Below are 19,065 nucleotides of genomic sequence, written 5' to 3' on the forward strand. Positions count from 1 at the left end.
CACTTTGCGATGGACAGTCCCTCTTTGGGCAGTTGTGTCCTGACAAAAAATTGTAAAAATGGCAAATGTCCTGAGATTTTTAGGACAAAATTATTTCATATATTTTATGTAATAGTTGCATAAAACAGTTATTCTGCATCTAAAATACCTAAATGTTATAACAGAATAAGCAACTAAAATGCTACAATAATAAGCTTTTATTTAGGCAACTATCCTTTGTACTGGCCGTGGTTATGTGTCGGCCTGTAAAATCTGATGTTTGTACCAAAAATGTCCCACTTTGGCCATTTGAAAAGGTGGCAACCCTAAATGTACCGCAAAGCTGCTATATAGAAACAGACAGGCATCATACCTCTCAACCTCTTAGAGCAAAAAATCTGGACAAAGCTTAAAATGATGGGGGTACAAATAAGGACAGATTTTAAATATTGCTCTTACAAACTTAGAAAGTTGATAGAATAGGTTTTGCATTAGCATGAATTTTCTGAGGGATATGGAGTTTTAAACTCAAATGTTTGTCATTATTTAATGACTTCAGTCCTTAGCTATTTGCCAGAAAGTTACAGATTTTAGGAGGAAAACACCAAAAATATGAGGCAGAAATCTGGACATTCTGCAGAAATCTGTACAGTTGAGAGGTATGACAGGCATTCACACCGTTTCATCATCTTCCTTCTGGACAAAAGATGTATTTAAAGATGGGGCGACCCGGTCGGTAGCATGATCTCCCGCGGGATATCTCCCAATTTGTGTCAAACTTGACATCGCATGAGTTAGACATAAAGATAGCAGTAAATGAAAACAGAAAAGAGCTCCACCTAAACTTTCCTTTAGTCCCGTTCCTTTGAGAGATTGTCTGCTTTGATATGGGCTACAGGCAGTTTGAAAATGTTGGAAACTTTCTTCTGACAAGCAAACAGCAAATTCGTACTCGTCAGACAGAACCAACTTCTTGCTTTTACTTGTTTGTGTTGTTTCTTATGAATGGCATCGTTGACAGTATGCCACGCCTTCAGTACTGAGAGCCAATGAGCTGGTACATGGGCGTGGACCGCACCGAATCCGAAAAATTCATAGGAATTACACAGGGAAAGAAAGGATTGCAGTGCGATTGCAATAGATTTCATCACTTTGTAGGGATGACTGTACACGAGTATCTATTATTGTCTGCCGGCGGTATGCTTTATGGGAGAACTTAAATGTGAACAAATACGGCTGCTAAGTGGGACTCAGACCTCTGTCATTAACCAAGAAAAGGTAAAAGCAAACAGTCAAAATAAATGTGTAATTATTAATTTCAGGATTCCTATTTCAGTACCTGAAAACGTTGTTGTACCAAATGACTTGGTGGTGTTTTCTTACCTTTACTGCATGCTTACCTGAACGAATTTGTAGCAGTTTACCTTTAAGTGTTTTTCTTTGTACTGTATAAAATATGAGGAAACTAAATGGCACAGCAATAGTGATGATTTGGTGGTGGTTGTGCATTTCGGCTGTTGCATTGATGGTTGGTGGTAACATTAGTTGAGTTTTGCTATTTGACAACTGCATTGACAAGAGGTAACAGGGCACCCGGCACAGAGATGTTAAAGAGACTGGACATCTTAATCTGGAATCAGAGGTACTGTGTCTAAACGAGGAGTTTGGGATCGGATGTGCAAACAAACTAAAATAAAATGTACGCTTCTTGTACGTATTAACTGCATGTTTTATTTGTCCAATATAAGTTGGCAGTACAAATGTTAAGAGTAACGGATTTGTTTTCAAGTCTTTTCTCTTCTGCCATGTGCTACCAGACAAGTCGGGGCATGCTTGAAGCTTCCAGCCTGTGCAAGTGCACCTCCGGCTTGTGACAGAGTAGCCCTTATAATGTCTTTCTTTTATTAAAATTAAACAAGCAGATGCATTGATATCCCATGCGAAGTGAATGTGATTGTGCAATGCGCTGTGGTCGTGATGTTAGGAACAAAGTACTGGCCTGGCTTGAGATGTTTGACTTGTGCCCACAGCTTTCCACGATCTGTCATTCTTGCCCTAAAAGTCGTGCGATTGTCTCTCAGAAAGTACGCGATTCTGTGTTAAAGAAATATTTGAAGACACTAAACAATGTCAGCAATTAGAGCTGAAAACCCTTCATCTCTTAAGTTGTCTTAACACAAATCATCCTTTTCTATCTGGTTCAAATTCAGAAAGCGTGCCTGACGCTGTATTGAAGAGAATGAGAGCTACAGGAGTCACCTAGTCCCATTTTTTTGGTGTGTGTGTGTGTGTGTGTGTGGGGGGGGGGGGGGGGGGGTAGGCCTTTGCCTCTTGTTTAGGACATTACAGTGTAAACGGCAAGCTTCTATTACTTGCTATAGAGGACTTCTTTAAAAACAAAATAATTCCAACGCTCTAATTGCAAAAAGAGGATCCAATTTTAGGCTTACCACCTGTCCCTCTTTGGTTCATAGGTTAGTACTTGCGAGGGACATTCCAGCTTTGGGCAATTGGGTCCTTGGAAAAATGACAAAAGTCATGAGATTTTATGATAAAACACATTTCCTAAGTTTTCTTTAATAGTTGCAAAACAGTTGTTTTGTATCTTGAAACATCCTAATGCTATATGAAATTGCATAAACAACTAAAATGCAACAAGAATAAGCTTTTATTTGGGCAAAAATGTAGTTCTGTACTTTGCACTATCTCTGGCTATGTTTTTTTTTCTGCAAAATCTCATATTTCCTAATTGACCTTGGTTAGATGGTCATTATTCTCAGAGTGCATCTATGATCAGCACCAACTGCCCCTGTACATGAGGGACATAGTGCCACCCCCAGAGTGAATTTCCAGTCTTCCAGTTGTCTAGGTTGCACTTGAGTAGGGTTATTGAGGAGTTCTGCTTCACATGAATTGAGAGTTTATTCCAGAGTAGCATCAGTCTCTGGGAGATGTATCACTCTGTCTAGCATGTTCTGTTAATGTCACAGACTAGGTTTAGATCCCTGGAGCAAGTGACTCTTGTCCCATTTGATTTGTGGATGTGCAACATTTCCATTAGGGCAGGGTCAGAGACTGCTCTGAAGGCCAAGCATAAGTTGCCCCTCAACAGCCTGTGGGATACAAAGTACAGTGACAGGGCTTTCAGTCTTTCCATGTCAGTTATGTTTTGGAGGCCCTTAATTTTCTTGGTGAGAAACTTCTGTGATCTCGCACCTGCTGCATGTGTCTGGTGAGGTACATGCAAATGGGAACATTGCAGTCTGTTAGTGGCGTGATGAGAGTCGAGTACAAAGGAGTTATAACATCCTTAGTCTTTGAAGTGATGCCCTTACTTATGAGATGTACAAAGTAGAAGGCTTTCCTTACCACTGTGGGAACATGGCGATCAAAGTTTAGATTGCTATAAACCTGTGTTCCCAAATCTTGCAACACTGGGTTTGAACGTGGGGGAGTGCTGTCAGTATTATAATTTGCAGACTTCCTTCTTTGCCAAAGGGGGTAATAATGCTCTTTTTTGCATTTAGTTTTATTCAGTGGCTTTGGTACCATTTTTCTGTGTTAGGCCTATTTGTAATATGTTAACATTGTCCCCAATCAGTGAACTTCGTAAACCAAAGGCCATCTATTTTCACCTGGACTTCCAAAAATTAGATTCCAAACAGTAGATGGCCCAGCACAGATCCTTGTGATACACCGCTGGTAAATGATCAACTGGTAGAGGTGGAATCCCCAATTTTGACAGTATGTGTTCTGCTGGTGAGCCAGTTAGATACCATCTAGTGACATATGGGTTAATCCCCAGCTGAGTATAGTCTCTCAATGATACCCGAGTGGGGGGGGGGTTGTGTCAAAAGCCTTGGCAAAGTCAAGAAAGGCAGTAGGCACTCTTGCCTTCATCCAGGTCTTTGATGACACTCGTGAAGAAGTCCACCAGCGTCAGTAAGCATGATCTACCCCTAATGAAGCCAGACTGGGTCGGGTCATGAGTTTGGAGGTCACCTATGTCCTTGTTGATAAGGTCTATGATGATTCCCGATTCCTTCCATGGCCTTGAAGATAAGGCTGGTTAGACTTATGGGTCTGTAGTCCCCAGGTTGTTTTCTGGACTCCCTTTATGTAAAGGGGTTACTGTTGTTGTTCTCCACTCTGCTGGAACAAAGCCAGTGTCCAGGATGAGGTTAAAGAGAGTGCCAAGTGGTTCCACTAGGTCTTGTTTTAGCTTGTTTAGTAAGCAGCCTAGGATGTTATCTGGTCCCACAGAAACCATTTTTGGCCTTAGAGAACACAGATATGACCTGTTCTTTGAAGATAATAGGTAGGAGATTGGTGGCAGGTATGGCTGGTGGGGACAGGGGGTGAAGTTTGCACCAAATCTCTCAGCTAGCAGGTTGGCAATTTCCTCAGGTTCAGTATGAGAGGTACCATCCACTATAGTCTGGCACACAGTTGGGTGTTCCCTTTTAGATTCAGACATAGCTAAAGAATGTCTTATGATTATCCTTAGTTAATGATGCTAATTTAGCTTTGTAACTAGCTTTAGAGGACTTTACAAGATATCCAACTTGCTTGTTCAAGCTGCGGAGGGCATTCTTCTTCTGCTGAGTCACTTCCCTCTTATTCTTGGACATCAGTTTCTTCCTTTTGTTATATAATCTATTTATACTTGAGGTCCACCAGGGTGGCCTGCTCTTTTTGGGAGGACCTGGTTTTGACCTGGTCAGGTACAGCCAAGTCTATACAGTTGTTGAGGTGGTTATACAGGGTATGTGTGTACTCCTCTGCATAGGAGTCACTGTTAGCTGTGTTAGCAGGGGGTTGAAATTTTTATACCATTGCTTCTTTGGCTATAGTTTGCTTTAAATTTTTTTTTCTGCTTCTGTGGGGGTATCAGTTCTGATTATTACTTCAAACGAGACAGATTTATGATCTGACCTTACCAAAAAAGGCAACACGCAAGGGGTAGTGCAGTGACCCCCCCCCCATGTTGATGCATACTAAGTCTAGGACATTTGAGCCTCTTGGGGGTGCAGACTAGCTGTTCCAGGGCATATGCATTGATAAAATCCAGGAATCTCAGGCGAGCATGTTTGTGCTCGTGTATGTCATCCAGTTGATGGAAGGATAGCTGAAATCTCCCATGGCCAAAGTGTTTGGCTGTATAGTGAGTGACTCTCGTAAGTCCAGGTAGATGGTGTGCCTCTCTTGTTTCATGGTGGGGCACCTGTAGCTAGCAATGATGTGGTAGGGTGCTTTACCTATAGTTAGGTTGACCATACTGTTTAACTGGTCCTGAGGTTTATTTGGCTTTAATGAAGATGGATATACCACCAACCTTTGGTTCTTTCACACTTGTTTTGGGGTCTGAACGTGTGGAAGGCATTGTAGCCTTGCATGGCCAGGTTGATCTCTGTGGCCTAAACTATGTCTCGGTGACTGCACAGACATCAGAATCTTCCAAGGTGAGGAGTGGTTCCAGGGAGTACAGTTTCCTGTTTAGGCTCCTAGCATTAAACAGAATAACCTTCAGTCGGTCTCATGTGGATTGTTTTATTTTGGAAATGTTGTTGTTTTGACATTGCCTAAAAAAGGCACTATGGGGGAGGCAAGTGCCTTTACTAGTTTCCAAAAGCCTAGAGTTGACAGGTGAAGACCATCTCTGGCAAAGCAGCATGGTCTGCCAACCATGTATTCCCAAGGCTGACAGTACTGGATCCCCCTGGACTGACACCAGAAGCTAAACCAATTGTTGAAGCAAGTCATTTTTTTTCTATATTTTGGCATCATCCTGGGTGAAGGTAGAATGCTGCCTAGGGTTAGGGACGTACCTGACTGGGACACAATCTAACAGTTCAGTCATGTCTCTGTTCATATAGTCCACAGAGGTACATCTCAAGTCATTCACCCCAACATATACTATGACAGAGTCATAGCGGTAACTGTTGAGTGACTTGAGTGCATGCATGATTTGCTTGATCCTGGCACCTGACAGGCAGCTGAACGTGACCTTCTATTTGCCCAGCCTGGTGAGGGGGACATCTGTGCATCTCACTATGGAGTTGTCTATGACCAGGACATTTGGTTTTGAGGTGTTTTGCCTTATGGGCTTATTTGCTGAGACACTGGTGTGTGTGTTATATGTAGTCGAATCTATTTACTTTGCAGTGTGTGCAAAGTAGTTTGCACTTGGGAGGTCTCTAATCTTTTCGCAGGCTAATATTGAGTACTCCCACATATGTGGGTTTTTGTGTTGTGATCTGGTTTTGTGTGAGAGGCGGTGTGTGTGTACTGACAACCTGTTTGATGTCTTTGTTATGAGATAATTGATTCCAAATTCATTGTGTAATTACATCTCTCACATATTGTATTTGTTAGTTTTAGGAGTAAATGGTTACCAGTATATACGAAGCAATTACTATATTGCATCAAGATGCCCATGTCAATCAGGCAGGCTAGAGAAAAGGTTGGAAACTGACTGCCCATTATGGCAGTTTTTTACTGTAACTACTACTGGGGACTGGGCTAGTTTGACTAGATTTCGCTGACTAGATTTCGCTCTAGGATTAACAAAGGGCTGATTCTATTGAAGGCTAATGGTGAAAACTATGACAATGCTTCTCAGTGTGCAACTGAGTTACCTGCTGTGCAGCAGGGAAGGTCATGAGGGTTCACTAGCAGATATCTAGAAGAAAATTATCTTTCAAGACATATCATTGCATATTCTTGCATATTTTATTTCTCTTTTTTTCATGTACATTATATATAGTTTTATTTTCTTATAATGTCTGGTTATGTAACTCTGTATGATAATTGCTCTAATTTTTATATGCATTTTATTAATTGTAACTATTATTTTATGGAGCTTTTTCTCCCTGGGCCTCTGTTGAAAATGGGTTTCATACCCATTTGGACTTTCCCAGTAAACAAGTGTCAAACAAATAAATAAAAATACATTTTTACTGAGTAGTCTACAGGTCTGTAATGTTGTGGGTACTGATTAAGCCTCAGAAGAGGAGATGTTACAGTTCTCTAAAAGTTAAACTAAAATATCCAACAACTATCCATTTTATTTGCAGGAACCTTATCAAGACTAAAGTTTCAGGACTAAAGCTTAAGATCAGCTTCATTTTAAATGAAACAGAGAAAGCTGTCCTTCCATAATTTTGATGGATAACCTACACAAGTGAGGAGCACCAAAAATGTCATATGCCTTTGTAGTACCTATTGTCATTTTCTGGGCTTTGTCTCAGGTAAGCTGTACACCTTCATTTAAATGTATCCTGTCCTCATTAATAGGTGGTTACTGCTGGTTATGTTTATGTCCACTAATGTTGAAGTTTATATAATGTACTCACTCATGCTACTCAATTTGGGATTTATTTGTTTCCATTATTGAAACAAATGAATGGCCAGATTCAGAAATGCCTCGTACAAAGTTTGAAATTTATTCCATAGCTTATATAAACTACAGAATACTGACAGATAGAGGATTCAGAAGTATGTACCTTTCAGCAGATATTTCGGACAGTACAAATTTAAATGAAAAGTACACCAACCAGTAGCACTAAGCACTGATCGTTTCAGTGGTACTTTTTATCCAACACTGATAGCAGGTGGGTTTCACCAAATTAGGTGAGGCATAAAAAAGAGTGATAATATATGCCCTGCATATTACAGCAAACAGATAATACTCCTTTGTGGGGGAAGAAGAAAATAATGCTTTCATATATTTATGTGTTTGTTAGGCAAGGTAGAGCACTGGTCCTTGTGGACCTGTTTCTGACGTTTCTAAGGAGCACTGCCTACACATGGTACCGGCTCAGAACTGCACGGCAGAAAGCAGATGATGGTGGACGGCTGAGTGACTTATACCCTGAACTACAGGGTGCAACTCATTAACATTGCATAAACTTAAACCTCTGCACTTACTACCTGATTAATGTAAATGACCCATAGCACAGCAGACTGTGTGATCTATATTCAGATACTGCTGATTTCATATAACAATGGAGCTGGAGTGATGCACACTATGTTGGTCAGGGGACAAGGGTGGTTCAGCTCCCTGAAAGTAAAATTCACTTGTTATTTTGAAGATAGAGTTTCTGAAGTCAGACTTTTTGATGGTCAACTGTTTATCTCCGTTCTGTTATGAAGACAAATAGTGCAGTAGTCATGTTGAGGAGAAGGTTGTTTTATGTGTTGTGTTATACTGTGTGCCCTCCATGTGCACTTCCTGCTTAGCGGTAGAGATGAAGTGTACACTAACTTGATGACATCGCATGGTGCTGGAGTAATATTTATGTTCATGAAAAGGCTTATTTGGCATTTATAATATGCTTTTTTTTTAAACAATGGAGGAATATTACACTGTACAAGTGTTTTTTTTTTTCAGTTACACACACAATATAGAAGACTTGCACAAATATTTGTGTGTGGAGTGAGCATGTGAGCATATATTTAATATGCCAGTGTGCCAAACATGTGCAAGCAGTATGCAATGTGGAACCTTTTGGTAGCAATACAGTTCAGGAGGCATCTAAATTGCATTGGGCTCTTTCGCAGTTCCGTTGTAATAACTGTCATTTGCACCTCATCTTGGTTTTGTACTCTGACAGACAATGAAAAGCAAAGTAGACAGTCCTCCACAAATGTCCTTAATAAATTAACAATATCAGTATCAAAGAAGCTCATGACTGTACAGCAGCACGTTTATGTCACTGTTGTGTAGCAGAAGCTCTGGCAGCGCTTCAGTTGTTATGTGACAGAGGCCCAAGATGCTTTCTGCTCAATAACTGAATGTACTCTTATCTATACTGATAGGCAAGTGTGTGTGTCTGTGTGTTATATGAATATAGTTCATGTCCAAAAGTCAAATTCTACCTTATTGAATGTCAGGGCATTAGTTCGACAGCAGGAGAAGCCCTTACAAATCAAAAACATTCAATTCAACCATACAAATTGAGTTTCATCTACTTAAATTGAGACTCATAATGTTATAAAATGCTAAACAACAGTATTTAAAAGCAAAAGATGAAAATATATTTTTTTAATTTTATTTATTTTTTGGAGTGGGCTATGCCCTTCTCACACCCCTTTACTTATAAATACTAACTCCACTCTAGAACAACTATGGAGAAGTGAACCTGGCCAAGCATTTTGATACATACAAGACAGTGCAGATCGATTCAACGATTAGTTGCATTCAACTGTTAATTCAACTACAAAATGCAGTTGTATTTTAGGTATCAAGATTAGAAATTATCATCCAACAATTCCAGGCCCTAAACTAAACGTAGCAATGCATATAAATTTGCTGTTACAAATGTGCCACTTTGTAACAGTAGATTTATATGCATTGTGATGTTTAGTTATGCAGATGAATCCACTCATCTGAATATCTGATAGTCTCCCCAAATACAAACTATAACCCAAAATGCAGATGACAGACTTGTTTAACTATATGGATAAAAATACTCATCTGATTTAAACATTCTACAAATAGTCAGTTAAAATAGCAACATGTATACATATAATTTTGCATGTGTGCCCCTACATGAAGATATATACATAGAACACCAAACAAGTAGCTTGACTAGAACTCCTAAAATAAGTCCACCTTCTTAAAAGTAATGTACAACAAAATCAATATACACTCGACAGCTATTACTTCACATTCACATTTGTAAGGCACTTGCTCTTTGAGCATATTTCTAACAACACCCCCAGTGTAGGTTAATATTTGTTCAAAACACATTCAGCAGGTACTAATGTTTATCCATATGTTATGTCATATGCTGTTGTACAATTGATTAACAAATATTGATATTAAAAGGCCCATGGAATACCTCTTTATGTGACAAAGTAATATCTTCACATCCGATTTTGCACTCCTAAATTAAAATTCTTACTCTGAGAATATATGACACTGGAAGTGATTGCAAGCCTTTGATTATGTAAATCTGGGTGCTGCAATTACTTCAAGGCCATATGATCTTATAGTGAGAATAATATAGGGGTTTGGAGAGGTAGCCATTCCCTATTTGGTTGGGGGGGGGGGGCAGATTCCTGTGCAATTTCAGTTGTTGTAGGAATTGCGTATTATAACATGTCAAATACATTGTGCTGTCTGTTCAGGATTCATTCTCATACTGATATAGTTAGAACTTTAGACGTTATAGGATGTGCATATGGAACTGACTAATTCATAAGTGATGAAGTGGCATGATTGCACTATGCATGTACTACACACATGCATATTTAAAACGATCAGTGCAGTTTGTTGATTTCATTGGAAGAATCTGTGATTGCCGATTGCCAATTCTCATACAGCCATTGCTGACACCATCTTTTACATACCAGCAGTAATTCACATTTATTTTCTAGTTTATAAAATTAATGGAGGGTGTGGGGGTAACGTACCCCATGGGGAAGTTGCAGGATGGTACAGAATGCCTTTTTTCAGGCAAAGCACTGACTTGTTGGGTTTTCCAGCTATAGCGTGGGAGGTTGGCATAATGGGTAAGGTGTTTACCTTAAAGACACAAGGTAGAGTTTGATTTTCACATGGGGAAATTGGCTAGGCTTACAGTGGCCCATAAGGGCAGTTAGCCTAGTACTAACCTATGAACCTATGAGCTTCATCTGGATGTAACCTGGCAGTTCATAATGGAAACTTTTATACATTGTAGAAGACACAGACAGTAAATACACCACAGTATTCTTTGGAAAGGGTTATTAAAACAAACAAAGCCTGACAGACTTAGCCAGAATAAGAACTGAAAATGCAGCCATAAGTAGAAAACAAAATTCAAAAGTTCCACTCTAGAAATAATACTTCATTTTCACAAATACTTCTGTGGCGCAACATTAAAAAATGGTACGTCAGACAGAGATTATAGTCTCAACTGCACATTTACAAAACGATGCTCACTTAACAGTCTTCATTGAAGATAAATTACAGCAGTTAACAAAAGTCTCTAATCAGGTCTTACACAGGTAAGCCATTAATAGCAATGAAACCAAAGAAGAGTAGTTAATCACATGAGATCCTCTTGACAGTGCAGTTGAAGAGACAGATGCACAGTTTCTGGGACCCAAGTAAAAAGAGTGGCACATAAATAAAGTCTCTCAAGTGATATCTTGCATGGTTTATAGCTTAATTGTGTACTAGATTAATGACCTCTTTGGGCCTTTTTAAGCCATGCCATTCATTCCAAATCTTTGACAAGTTCTGTTAATCTTGGTAGTGTAAGCAGAGTCTTGGGAGATGAACCATTTACAGGCTGCCTGTATTTACTAATATAATGGTGGTGCTGCGGTAGCGTTGTCGCCTCACAGTAAGACGCTGTCCGGTTCGATTCTCAGCTAGAGCGTCTTCTGCGTGGAGACATGCGTGAATTGGCGTTCCTTCGTTGAAGGTTGTGCATCAGGGCTGGTAACTCAGCATGTAAAAATCAACTACCAATCATTAGCGGACCGGAGTTCCGCTGTGGCGACCCCTAACCAGGAAAAGCCAAAAGATACAACAACATAGCTGCCAAAACGGGTGGGGGATTTCCAGCTCTCCATTCAGTTATCCAAGTTGCACTTGAATTTGCGGTAGGGAGGAACTCTGCTTTACATGGATGGGGAGTCTGTTCCAAAGAAGGGGTAGTCTCTGGGATATATACCCATCTCTCCAGATAAATTTGCTGTTTTATATACTTTATGTGTCCATGGCACATTACTTAAAACAAATCATGCTTTAGTGTAAAAGAATTATGAAATTAATTTTAAAATGTGTTTTGCCATTGTACAATTATTTTTTTCACAATGTAAAGTTATGCCACATAGAAGTGCATTACTTTTTGCTGTCTCTGAATATACAGTTTTCTAGTTTGGTTCTCAGCTATAAGGGTAAAGGGGTGCCTGTTCATGCTTCCTTTACCTGTTAGAGTTTTACTTTGGAAAAACCTTTCCTTGGACTTCAAAAGACAGGACAATAAATAAATTGGCGAGCATGCCAAACCGATGATAGATGTACACGTAGTGTGTGTGAAGGCGCTTGCATAATTGCATAACGCAATGGACTAGTTCATAGGTGTGTACTAGGCTAATGGCCCTGGGGCCTTTACAAACCTAGCCCATAGAAGTGCTCTGGCATTGTGCCGCCCATCATTATTTCCCAGTGCCTCTATTAAGTACAGTCACTGGAGTGAACCCCAGGGTAAACTTGGCTGCCCTACCCTGACTATCTCTGAAGAGGATATAAATCAGGTATTAGAAATGAGTGTTATCTCATAAGGGTGGAGAAAATGAATAAGCACACAAACAACCCCCTGGTTTAAGTACCCTAATCCTTCATGGATAAGGACAATGTGTAAATGTTCTGCTCAACTCTGGGTTATTCATATTTAACCCCCACACACCAAATAAATCATGGGAATGCATGGCTAGTCTTCTAAAGATCCTCTTGGATCAGTAGCCTTGTAAGTACTTATGACCTATGAAACAAATAAGTAAATAAATAAATATTTGAATTCAGACATTAAACATGTGAGTTAATTTGTCCCAGTTATTTAGGTAAAACGTTATAGAGCTGTCACATTGAAGGAAAAGATACTTCCAAGTTTCTGATACAAGAGGTACTCTAGGAATCTGCACCTTGAATCTGTCAGGAAGGATACCTCTTTCTTCCCCCATCATATAGTATACACACGCACAAACTAGAGCTTACATACATAGATTTACTTGTGCCTTCAGAACTTTATTTAACCCTATAGATCATGACACAATATTTCAAATTCACTGGAGGAAACAGAATCCCCTAAATGTTTTCAGTGGCAAAAATCTCTAGTGAACACCAGAAAGGCATTTCAGATATTCAGTAGGTCACTAAGTCAGTGTGTAGCATTTAGATAACCCTGCAGATTCACTGGATGGGGCACAACAAAAATGCCACAGAGGCAAGAGTCTCAACTGATTACCAGAATGGGACTTGGGATAGCCAAAAATTCAATGAGGTGGTTCCCTAGAAAGACACTCGAAAGGAGCTTGTCTATGTGAATGTCCTGTGAACTGTACAGTGTTATTGTACGTTAACCCAATTCCTTCAAACTCATATTATACTACTGCAAAGAAACAGAGTGTGAACAACATAACTGCAAAGTCCAGAGATTTAGTAAAACAAAACACTCTCATCAAATATTAAGTTTGTCTGATACATTGCTCTCCCAGTCAGAGCAGGCCTTAGCACCCAAGGTGCGAGTGCTAGGCAAAATATCTCAGCATCTAGTACTATTATTCTCATAGTTCCACCCCCCCCCCACACCACCCTGAGTCACGCCTTTAGATCCCTGTCTGACAGTAATTATACAGTGATTGATCATTATTATTCAAGAAACCTAAAAATAATTATCTACAAGTACATGCTCATTGTAAACTCACTGTTTCCCACAAGAAGAAGTCCAGCTACAAAACAATACAAGACTTCTGCAACTGTAGTTATAATAGAAACACTGCAGTCTCCATCTCTCTATACCACTAAGTGGAGAAGTCAAACACACTAAATATGTTGGAGCGAGCACACACACACACACACACACACACACACACACACACACACACACACACACACACACAGGCTACTTTACCTGTAGCAAAAAAAAAATAAGCTTGTAATGTACTTATAAATGTAGAAATCAGATTTTGTATACAAGGACAGCTCTACCAGAGACAGAGCTAGTGCAAGAAAGGGGATAGGTGTTAGTCTCACAGGAATGCAGTACTGGCATTGATTTATGAAGATGTTGGCATATTGCAGCCTTATCAATGATTGGTCATGCAGCATTTGCAGTAATGGCTGAAGAGCTTAGTGCGTAAAGAGACTGCGCGGCAACGTGTTTGATACAGTTACAGGAGAGGAAAAGACTAATTGCTCCATTCATTCATTCATTGTCTTGATCGTTGAAAGACTTTTTTTCTTTCTTGCTTGTCAGCCTAAGTTGAAGGTTGTGCCAGCCTGAGGATCTGCACAGGGCACCAGCTGAACCAGATGCAATTCTAAGCTCTACTGCATTTAGTGGATTTCTTGTTGCAGGCCTGCTACTCTAAAACTTGCAGTATGAAATTTGTTGACACAAACATGCAGATGTACTACTAGAAGCACTGTAGGTTCTTGATTAGCTGCATCAAGTGAGTTTCAGCTCTGTTCATAAATGCATTCTTAAGTACCAAAAAAGAACAAATGGGGATACTTGGGATTAACATGGCTAGGCTTGTAAAGGCTATAGGGCCGCTAGCCTAGTAACCTCCTATGAACCTATTAGCTAGCTGGGTGGGAAATATGTAGATGTACTAAAAGCACTGCAGGTTCTTGGATCAGCTGCATCGAGTTAGTTTCAGGAGTATTCGCTAGATGGGTGCACAGTTATGACTCATTAAAAACAGCCAGACACACTCACTCACACATATTCAGAAAAACAATGGCTGCAAGAGCTGTCACATTCATGGCTATCTGCATGTACAGCACATCAGAAGGTACTTCGATACTGAAATTGACAAGAAATTTCTGAACAGAAATTAAGTTCCAAAATACAATGGCTTTAAAATGTAAAAAAATCCTTTGACTGAAACAACATAATAGCCATATGCCACATTTGTGGTGGTATAATGCAGATTCAACCACACTTTCCATTGTATGGTCACACAGGCCTTGCCCTAACAAACCACATCAGTCATGGATAAACCCTTCATTGCCAGCTCCCAAATGTTTTATATAGCATTACCAATGGCAATCCTAAAAAGTGAGTGATTCACTCTCTTTTTGCTTAAAAAAAGGGCATCCCCCCCCCCCCAAACATATTTCTATACATGGATATTTCACTATAAGTACTTTACTACACACACTTGGTGTGTGTGTGTGTGTATATATATATATATATATATATATATATATATATATATATATATGTAGACTAACTACAAATTTCACAAATGATGGAAGAAAACAAGCTGAAGATCCAAACATTATTGCTTTTGTTCCCGAATTTATTCCAGGAACTTCAGAAACATGTTTCTGATGAAGTTATTGGAATACATTTGGGAACAAAAGTGCTAATTTTTGCATCTAAAGCTTGTTTTCCTCCATCATTTGTGAAGTTTGTACTTACTTTGTTATTATATATGCGTATACACACACACACACACACATATATAATTTTATATGTATTTATATATGTTTGTGTTTTTTTTATATATATATATATATGTGTATATATATATATATATATATATATATATATATATGTGTATATATATATATATATATATATATATGTACTCACGTGTGTGTGTCTATATATATATATATATATATATATATATATATATATATATATATATATATATATATGTATGTATGTATAAATGTTTGTACTCTGTGCATGTAGAACCTTATTGTTGTTTATTATAGTGTGTATTAGTTCTGGTTTAAGCACTTGGGCTTCAGGCCAGTTATTTTACATTAAGAAGGTTTGTGGTCTGCACTCTTGTGGGAGAAGAGGCTGGACTCTGCCCTTCTGAGCTGGGAATTTCTGGTTAAAGGTTTATAGTGCCTGAATATTTGAACTGTATCTTACTGAAATTGGTACACCTTGTTTGCTGTAGCATAGACTAGATCCAGGCCTGCTGAATATAGCTTTGTTTATATGCTTGTTGTTTGTTTGCTTGTTATTTCCCTGGAACGCTAATTCCACCTAATACGTGGCTTCTCAGTGCTTCTGTGGATCACTAGTGATATCTGCATTGCTTACTGTACTTATTTCCTTGTTTCACTTGAAAGAAAGTTACTGTTTGTTGTTTTTGCATTTAAGTTACCTGTAACACATTGCACTTAAGTTACCTGGCACTTGCTCACTAAAGCAATTATATAAGTCAGCACTAAAAATTAAAAGCACTACACCCTCACTCCCCACTTGCCCTGGTTTTCAATTATTAAGGAATTCCCAATATTATTCTAGCATGTCCAAAGGTCAGTTGTCAATCTCCTCTCTGGTCCAGCTGGTGAATCTGGGAATCTTGAGGCAATGTTACAACTGCCTCATGTACACAGACAACCCTCTCCTCCTCCCAACAAATTCCAACACATGTGAGAGATGCAACCATATAGCCAAACTGGAGGCTAAGCTCTCTGAACTCAGTACTGGCATAACCAGTCAGGAGGAGAAGGAAACCACACTCACTACAATTCCAGTCTCACATAGACCTACCACGACAGCAAACCAAACACATAATCACACAAAAACATACTCGGAGGCTCTAAATAAAGATCTGCCTAAGCAGCAGAAACCTCCAAAGCAGACACACAAGCAGCTGCTACCCCAAAACAAAACACGTGCAACACATATCTCACAAAGCCAGTGTGCCAAACAGTCACAGCCCTTAAGACTAAACAACATACCTGATACACTTGTAATAGGTGACTCACTGACGTCCCGCTCACCAGGCTGAACAAGGAGAGGGTCATGGTGAGTAGCCTGTCGGGTACTAGGATCCGCCACATAACACAAGCACTCAGGTCACTCCAAGGCAAGTACAAATATGACTCAGTCATTGTCCATGCTGGTGTGAATGACCTGAGATGTACCTCCCTGGACTACATGAAAAGCGACATAAAGGAGCTCTCTGAACATGTAGCCCAGGCCGGTATGACCCTGACCTTGAGTAGCATCTTACCCTCACCAAGAATGATGCCACAATATGAAGACAAGATGATCAATTTCAACAATTGGCTTAAGTACTGGTGTCATTCAAAGGGGATCCAATGCCTGTCAGCTTGGGATGATATGCTCGACAAGCCACGATGCTTCGCTAGGGACGGCTTGCACCTGTCACTCCTGGGCTTTGGATATTGGCAAAGGCTCTTGCTACCCCATAGTGCCTTTTTAGGCAAGGCTCAAAAGACAAACCCACCTCCATAGGTATCACAAGGGATAAGAAACTAAGAGTAATGCTACTCAACGCCAGAAGTCTAAACCTCAAGATGCACGACTCGAAACTCTCCTTAGCATGGAGAACATCGATATCTGTGCAGTAACAGAAACCTGGTTCAGGGCTCCCGAGAGCACCCCAGCACTACCAGGTTATACCTCATACCATGCTTTTCGGCCCCAAAACTTGGACCGAACCACAAAAGGAGGGGGAGTATCGATATTCATCAAAGATACCCACACCTCCAGGTTGGTGGCAAAGCACGAAGCATCAGAGACTATCCATGTGCAACTAACAGTGGGTAAAACTGCCTTCCAGTTTATAGCCTGCTACAGACCACCCTCACAAACCCAGGAACCCCACTCGGCCTTCCTGAGAACACCATTATATTGGGTGACTTCAACTACCCAAACATAGACTGGGAGCATTACTCTAGTTCCAACACCCTAGCCCAAAGGTTCCTAGAATTTATAAACTCAAATGCTATGGAACAACTTGTTACCACTCCCACAAGAGGGGAAAACATACTGGACCTGATCATCACCAACATGGGGACTCTATGCTCCAGACCAGAAGTGTATCCCTCACTGGTAAGATCAGACCATAAACTAATCTCACTGGATATTCACATCCCGACCCCACCGCCTGCCCAGAAAACCACAGTGAAAACTTCTCTAAAGCAAATTTTACACTCCTCAAAACTGAGGTGGAATCCTTCAAAGCCCCGGCCTGTGGAAAATACGCCCAGACCGCAGAATCCTTTATAAACGCATTCTATGAACACCTTCAGGAATGCATGGATCATGCGATCCCAAATAAAACCAAGACCCAATCCTCCAAACCCAGACGTCCTGTCTGGTGGACCCCAGCCATAAACAAACTATACAATAGAAGGAGGAAGCTACTAAATGATAAAGCAAAATCCCAAAAAGGGAAGGCATCACTGATCAGTATTAGCAAAAAACTATGGGCACACAAAATTGTCTAAGGCCAGCTTCGAGAGAAAAATTGCACAGGACACTAAGGATAATCACAAGGCTTTCTTTAGTTATGTTAGGAACCTGGGTGGCAATTCCCAGATATGCTCAGAATTAGTCCAAAATGACCAAAAATACACCAAACCCACAGACATTGCCAACACCCTAGCTGACCGGTTCAGCGCAAACTTCTCCCCCCCTCCCCACCAAAAGGGCAAATATCTATCCCAGCAGAGTGCTGCCCCCCTGACATCTCAGATGCTCAGGTAAGAGCCGCCCTCTCCAAAGCAAAAAACACAGCATCAATGGGACCAGATGGTGTCCCGGGGTGCGTCCTACATGAACTCAAAGAAGAGCTAAACCCAAACATAAAACTACTGTTCAGTCTCAGCCTTACTACAGGATATGTGCCCAAAGAGTGGCGTACAGCAACAGTGGTCCCTCTCCATAAAGGTGATGCCTCAACGGATCCTGGAAACTATCGCCCCATAAGCCTGACTAGCTTGGTCTGCAAAGCTATGGAAAGGATCATCATGGACCTCATAAATAAAGATATTGGGGACCTACAAACACTGGATCCTACCCAGTTTGGCTTTGTTAAGGGCAGATCCTGCCTCTTAAACCTGGTTGATTTCTTTGAAACAGTCACCAAGGCCATTGACGAGGGAAGGTGGTCCACACAGCCTACCTGGACCTCGCAAAAGCCTTCGATACAATACCCCACTCGGCATTATAGATAAGCTCACCAGCTTAAATATAAACCCCTATGTCACTAGATGGATTGCAAACTGGCTCAAGAACAGAACCCACATGGTTAGAATTGCTGGAGCCATGTCAGACTCCAAACCAGTTACAAGTGGTGTCCCACAAGGCTCAGTCCTGGGACCTCTCTTGTTCGGTATATATTTCTCGGAGGTACAGGCCAACATGGAAGGACTGTGGCTGACCAAGTTTGCAGATGACTGCAAACTGGGCGCCATAATCGACTCTCCAGCCGACACAAGCATCCTCCAAAAAGGCCTCATAGAAACAGACAACTGGTGCCAGAGCCATGGCCTCAAGCTAAATGCCAAAATGTGTATAGTCATCCCCTTTGGCAAAAACAAAGTGCCCACAAATTACCACATAGGTGGAAATCCAT

General features: G+C 40.4%; 1 protein-coding gene across 1 annotated transcript in view; it reads left to right on the forward strand.

The window, feature by feature from the left end:
* The first annotated feature begins 1,124 nt into the window (after positions 1–1,124).
* EDA2R (ectodysplasin A2 receptor) overlaps positions 1,125–19,065 on the forward strand; it is a 247,288-nt gene continuing 229,347 nt past the window's right edge. The window contains exons 1-2 of the mRNA XM_044057108.1: positions 1,125–1,257; positions 7,056–7,229. Coding sequence (XP_043913043.1) covers positions 7,179–7,229 — 51 coding nt within the window. The 5' untranslated portion in view covers positions 1,125–1,257; positions 7,056–7,178. The remainder of the gene's footprint in view (positions 1,258–7,055; positions 7,230–19,065) is intronic.

The sequence above is a fragment of the Protopterus annectens genome, chromosome 15.part0 (genome assembly GCF_019279795.1).
Source record: "Protopterus annectens isolate FY-2018-M chromosome 15.part0, PAN1.0, whole genome shotgun sequence".
Classification (NCBI taxonomy): domain Eukaryota; kingdom Metazoa; phylum Chordata; order Ceratodontiformes; family Protopteridae; genus Protopterus; species Protopterus annectens.